General features: G+C 45.1%; 1 protein-coding gene across 1 annotated transcript in view; it reads left to right on the plus strand.

The window, feature by feature from the left end:
• Positions 1 to 4022, plus strand: part of CASTOR2 (cytosolic arginine sensor for mTORC1 subunit 2) — a 49291-nt gene extending 45269 nt beyond the window's left edge. The window contains exons 8-9 of the mRNA XM_083587977.1: positions 217 to 311; positions 3427 to 4022. Coding sequence (XP_083444103.1) covers positions 217 to 311; positions 3427 to 3492 — 161 coding nt within the window. The 3' untranslated portion in view covers positions 3493 to 4022. The remainder of the gene's footprint in view (positions 1 to 216; positions 312 to 3426) is intronic.
• Positions 4023 to 6871: the final 2849 nt, after the last annotated feature.

Consider the following 6871-nt stretch of genomic DNA (forward strand, 5'->3'; position numbering starts at 1 on the left):
CCTCAATCCTCTGTAGAGAAGCTGGCGCCTCTGCTCCTCTGTGTTCAGAACAAATTGAAGCTTTCTAGACTATTCACCCTGGGTAGCCCTGCAGAAAGATTATAGTAATCTAATCCTGGTTCCCAAAGCAGGAATGTCTGTGGCCCCGTCGCATCTCTCCTCGGCTAACATGGGTGTTTGTAATGAGCTGTTGTTTTCTCCTCCTCTCTCCCCTAGATGAATGTGGAATTGTGGCACAGATTTCTGAACCGTTGGCGGCAGCTGACATCCCAGCCTATTACATCAGTACGTTTAAGTTTGATCATGCACTGGTAAGTCCCAGGGTGCTACTTTTAAACCAAGACCATTGGTCCATCGAGAGGGATTAGCAGAGGCTGCTCAGGAAAGCTTTACCAGGGCATTGTATTATTATTATTATTATTATTATTATTATTATTAAAATTTCTATACTGCCCTTCATCCAAGAATCACATAGCAACAAATAACCCTCCTTGCAGTTTAAAAGGCCATAGATTGTTTAATTAGCCAAAGGCCTTGGGAAAAGGGGAAAGTTTCGCTTGTCACCTAAAGATTTTCCCAGGCCTTTGGCCATTAAATAATCTATGGCCTTTATGTGGGGGGTATTATTAATATTATTATTGTTGTTGTTGTTACTATTTTATTTGCTGTTTTTTATTATGCTTCATATTATGTTTTTATAATCACACGCTTTAAATTTGTTCTTAATGATCTACACCACCCTGGGGGTCTTTTGATAAAGGGTGGTATGTAAATTTATTATTATTATTATTATTATTATTAATAACAATAATAATACCCTGGCTGGCAGTGGCTCTCCAGGGTTTCAGGTAGGGAATCTCCCAGCTTCACCTGCAGACACCAGGTGCAATAAACAAAAATCTGCCTTTATACAGGGATTGAACTTGGCTCCTTATTTCCGCATGCAAAGCAAACCTTCTGCCGCTGAATTGAGGCTCTTCCCCGTGGAGAAAGAGAAGGTCCATTTTGGACATCCCACCTACCCACCAGCGATAAAATATCTTAGGCCGGCTTTGGCAGCAGACTAGTGACGCTGTTAGGGTCTTTTGTTTTAATGTGTTTCAATGTGTGTGCCAAGTCACACGCTGTGTTTGAGAGTCTCTCCTCTCACTGCCCCCCCCCAAATAACAATCCCCGTGATGCTGCCCATTACCTTTCCTACATTAAGCCTCTTTCGGAGAGAGCCCTGACCTTCTAACCCATTAAAAGCTCAGGCAGCAAATCCCAGCTTTTCTCCTCCTCTGGTCAGGTTTTTTTGCTTTGTTTATATTTTTTTGGCACCGGCCTCTTTTCTAGCTTGGAAACTCCAATGTGTACACTGTTTTTTTAAAAAAGAGAAAAAGTCAACACCATCTCAGATAGCGAAGGTCAAATGGTTAGATCCACTTGGTTTATTTCCTTAAACATTAACCACACTGATAAGATAAGCCCATAAGAGCCTTCCTAAAGCTAACACACAGGGGCTTATTTCGCACTCGGGTGATAAGCCTGTGTCTGGGCTGTGCCACTTCGGAGGTGACGGGGAGGGGGTGTGCCTGACATCAGGGTCCAAAAAGTATTTCTTGCACCTAGAAAACTAGCTGCTCAGGGAGAAAAATAGAGTAACATCCAGCCATAGATCTCAGTGGCAGAGTGCTTGCTTTGAATGTATAGTCCCAAGCTGAGTCCCTGGGATTTATAGAGAGGACTGGGGAGGTTCTCTGAAACCCTACATAGATGCTGCCAGTCTGTGTAGGCAATACTAAGGTGGATGGACAAAAATCAGCTTCCTTTTGTCCTTGGCACTCTATATTTCTGCATGCAGGGCCTTATTAAAGGTAAAGGTACCCCTGCCCATACGGGCCAGTCTTGCCAGACTCTAGGGTTGTGTGCTCATCTCACTCTAGAGGCCGGGAGCCAGCGCTGTCCGCAGACACTTCCGGGTCACGTGGCCAGCGTGACAAGCTGCATCTGGCGAGCCAGCGCAGCACACGGAACGCCGTTTACCTTGTTAGAGTGCCTTGTTAGAGTGCTGTTATTGTTGTTTTGGGGGGGTTGTTTGTTTTTATATGGAGGAGCATTCAGTTATTTAACACCCCCATAGTTGAAAGTGGTTCATCCCTACAATTCTGCAACACGCCCAACACCTTGCTACTCGCAGAACACCACCAGTTGGGCAGCTGCCTTCGCGGCGCTATCTGGCAGTAGCCAAGAGAAAGTCTTTAAAAAATGCTTCTCTGTCATGTCCTAAGGCTCTTAAGATGTCCTCTCAGGGACCATAGGATTGTACCCATTATCAATTAAAAATTATGGGTGATAACCCAAAGAAGCCATTGAAGTGGCTGGACTGTTTTGGATGGGTCTGCTCTTGATTGTGAATTGAGAGAGCAATATCTGGGACACGGTTTTAGGGTGGATGGGGATACATACGAGAACTGCACATTCTCTTTCGGCAGTGATTGACAAAAGAGGAAAGTTCTTAAGAGAGATTGCTGTGTTTCCCCAGGGAGAATCAGAATGTTATGTTTATTTTAATTCAGATGTGTGTAACTTGCATTTTCTTTCTTTTTAGTCATTTTGAAATGGGCATCTTTTTTTTTCCAAGGGGCAAGGTCTGCTTTCCCAAGCAAACTTGAGTGTTCTGTGTTTGTTCATGTTGTCATTCGTGTTCAGCTTTACTTTAATACAGTGGTACCTTGGTTCTCAAACTTAATCCATTCTGGAAGTCCGTTCCAAAACCAAAGCGTTCCAAAACCAAGGCACGCTTTCCCATAGAAAGTAATTCAAAATGGATTAATCCATTCCAGACTTTTAAAAACAACAGCAATTTAGCATGAATTTTACTATCTCATGAGACCATTGATCCATAAAATGAAAGCAGCAAACGATGTACTGCAGTCACACAATCAATCAATCAGTAGCTGAACTGGGTTCCACTGGGTTCCACACAGTCACAAAAACAAAACCACAAAATAAATAGCAAAAACAGACAGACCTCAGCGTAACACTCAAAACGGAAGTGTGACACTCAAATCGGAAGCGTAACACTCAAAATGGAGCACGTTCGGCTTCCAAAAAGAGTTCACAAACCAGAACACTTACTTCCAGGTTTGCAGTGTTTGGGTTCCAAGTTGTTTGAGTGCTAAGGCATTTGAGAACCAAGGTAACACTGTATTGTTAAGCTTTGTTTTGTCATGGTCCAAGGACTAAAAACAAATAAGTGAACCTGACTCAGTAAAGCTAATGCTAGATAACATCTTAACGTTCTGTCCATCTATTCTAGGCACCCTACAATGTTGCATTTATGACAGTTGGCCTATAATTTATCATATCTAGAAGTCTGAATTTCTATCAAAATGTAGCGTCCTGGTTTTCAGGGGTGGTTGTTCTTTCTTCCACCCACTGCAGGTACCAGAAGAAAATATCAACGGTGTTATCAATGCACTTCAAGTGAGTCAAGCTGAAAAGCACTAGGAATCCTTTGGAGTGGGACTAAGGGTGCATTTTCTGTCAAAAATTCTTCTCAGTATTTTCTTGGAGCAAGGAGAGAGAGAGAAAAAAAGTGGTTTGTTTGTTTTATACTCCAAAGAGAGCCTGGGAAAAGAAGCCGTTGCCACGTGTGAAGAAAATAAGAAACAAAAGACTGCTTGAGGGGCATAAATAACTCCTGATAGCTTTTTTAAAAATAGCAATTTTGAAAATAAAATCTTCAAGGGGGCAGAGCATGGTGAGGAGCAAGAAGGAAAAATGTTTGGGATTTAAAAACTGTAATGTACCAATTCTGCTGTTTTCTCTTTCAACCCACCCACCCTCTCCCCTTTTTCATTTTCATTTGCCGGTGTGACAGAAATACACCGTTATCTGAGGTTTGAAATAAAAGAGACTGTGTACTTCAACTGAGGGAGGAACTGGGATGGAGCACATTTGTGAGGATGGGAAGAGCAAAAGTGTAGCACGCATTTGCGGAAGAACAGTGAGAAGGGGAAATAAAATACAATTTTGGACTCTTGTCGCCTTTTCTGTGAACAACAGGCCGGTCATTAAGTGTGTCAGGCCAAGAGGGTCAATTGTTACAAGGAAACGTCACCATGCTATGAGGACAAAAACGGAGCCGTCCTGTCTCAGACCATCTATTCCAGCATTTTGTTTAGAAACAGAAAGCAGATGATGGCTCCATTTTAGCTCTGTGTCATCAGCACCAGCCTCTCTCAACCTCTGGTTGCTGTTGGACTACAACTCCCATCATCCCCAGCTATCAGGACCAGTGGTCATGGATGATGGGGGTTGTAGTCCAGCAACACCCGGGCTCTGCCCTACCCAGAGATGCCATTGGGGATTGAACCCAGGTGCTTGAACCACTACAGCTACAGCCCTGCTTCCCCATAGTGGCCAAGCAGATGCTTCTAGAAACCAGCAGTGAGCATTAAGACGATAGGCCTTCTCTGCTTGGTTGCAATACAGTGGTACCTCAGGTTAAGTACCTAATTCGTTCTGGAGGTCCGTTCTTAACCTGAAGCACCACTTTAGCTAATGGGGCCTCCTGCTGCTACCACGCCGCTGGAGCACGATTTCTGTTCTCATCCCAAAGCAAAGTTCTTAACCTGAAGCACTATTTCTGGGTTAGCGGAGACTGTAACCTGAAGCGTATGTAACCCGAGGTACCACTGTACTAGCTCTGGTTTGCTGTTTGGCTAGCATGGAGAACACCTCTCAGGAGAGACACGTGAACTGGTCTGATGCTCTGCGGAAGCCACCTAAAACGAGTGGCCATCGCTGTGCTGTTTGGCAGGAAATTTTTTCGCCAGGAAAAGGACTTCAACGGAAGAGCCACAAGTTCCCAGTGGCCAAGCCACAATATCTCCCAATAAAAAGGCAAGAGGAAAGGCCTGAGACCCTGGAAAGTTGATGCCAGGCAATGCTGGACTCAACTGGCACAGCGTCCTCTCAATGGAGGCTGGGTCCATATGGGCAAATGGGGCACTGCCCCACCAACCTCTGCCTGCCCTCAGCCAGCCCCCACCTGCCTGCCTTCCTGGATGAAGAGCTGGTCCAGGGGGTGGCACTGCCCCCATCAGCTTCCTCCTCTTCCCTTTCAGGTTGCCCCTTGTAGAATTCAGCAGGAAAGGCAAAACTAGATTGAGTTCACTCTGTTTGTCATTGGCTCTGGCACCACCTACTGGTGGGCTCCCTACTTTCCAACCAGTCCCAGTGGATTGATCGGGTTGCATATTCCCAGTCTTTCTAGGCAGGCAAGACTGGGAACTAAAACCACAAGCAATGTAGCTGCTCCAAACATAGCAGGATAATTCTTTTATAGGTGTTTTCAATGACGTTGGGGTGGAATTTTTTCCAGGGCTTGGTGCTTTTCCCCTATGGAAAATGTTCCATGTTAGGAGTTCATGAGCAACAGCCAATGGATGCCAACTGCTGGCACCTGCTGGTTGTTATGGACTCCAACTCCCATCAGGCCTGCTTGGGATAACCAATTGTCAGGGATGATGGGAGCTGCGGTCCACAGCACCACCCCTGCCCTAAGGTATCAGAAAATTGCCTGAGGCAAACAGAGATACTTTTTTTCAGTGCAAATTTTATCAGTCCAATTCAAAGGTTTGTGGAAGACCCAGACTGCTGTGCATTATCTCATTTTCAGCAGGTTGGAGCAGAGATGTGAGGGTGGGGCAACATAAGAAGCTGCTTTCTATTGTCAGGCCATTGATTTCTCTAGCTGACTGGCAGCCGCTCTCCAGGGTTTCAGACAGAGGCACCCTCTCACCCCTTCCTGGAGATGGCAGGGATTGAACCTGGGGCCTTGTGCATGCAACACAACGGCTCTCCTACTGAGCTATTGCTCTTCCCCGTTTGGGAATTATAGTCATTTCCCTGTAGAAGCCAATGGGCGCGATTTGAATGCATTCTCTTGGGCATAGCCCATTGACATGAGTGGGATGTGGTGCTTGTGCCCTCTGTTCTAGAAACTGACTTGGATCCTGGTCAGACGCAAAATGGGAATGATTTTGTTTGCTTAGTTCCTCCATTCAGAATTGCGAGTGAGTCCTGTTGGGATGCACTGCTGATTTTTTTGGGAACTGAAATGTTGATTTCGGAACATTTGTACTTAAAAGAACTTCTCTGTGTCGCTGCAATTGTGCGCCTCTAAGAGAGCCCTCTGCAGTCTCCTGGTACATCTCTGCTGAAAAGTTTTCCCATCTAAGCAAGTTTCCCTCTGTCTCTTTCTTTCTCTTCATGCCAGCTTGCTACTTTTCTCCAGGTGTCTAGTAATCCTCCTTCCTTCCGTTCCTGATGTCCAGGCGGTGATTGCCATTGCTGATGTAGCCAAAATGGTACCACTTCTTCCTGGGGCTTCATGTCAATGGTGACTTTGGCAAATTCCTCTTTGCAGCTTATGCCTCCAGGATGACGGGGCGTTTAATGATGAATTACTCCCTTCATTAGTCAGTTCCTGTTCCGTGTGGAGGGAGAGGCTTTATTTACAAACACCTTTTCATTTTCTAAGGTATTTTTCATACTATATAAACAGCAGCAGCCAGTCCAGAAAAAGTATATCAAGTGGAAATCAAGATACCAAGCCGCCACCTTCCAGCATGAATGGAAGTCAGTTAAGTCACAAATAATGCTGGAAGTCACACTGAACACGAAGCAATAAAAAGAACAGAAGCTTTAATGAAGGAAGCTTCTAATTAAAGTTACTCGGGCTCTATTTGTGAGCAGAGCTCCACTGTAAGCATTCTAAAACATACATTGGGAAGATCAGGGCTGAGAAGCCTCTCTATCTGGACTTTATGACTCTACCCCACCCCTCACTCCCCCACTTCTGTGCCCTCCTTCTCCAGGG

Source organism: Podarcis filfolensis (assembly GCF_964270895.1).
Source record: "Podarcis filfolensis genome assembly, chromosome: 15".
NCBI classification, from domain to species: Eukaryota; Metazoa; Chordata; class Lepidosauria; order Squamata; family Lacertidae; genus Podarcis; species Podarcis filfolensis.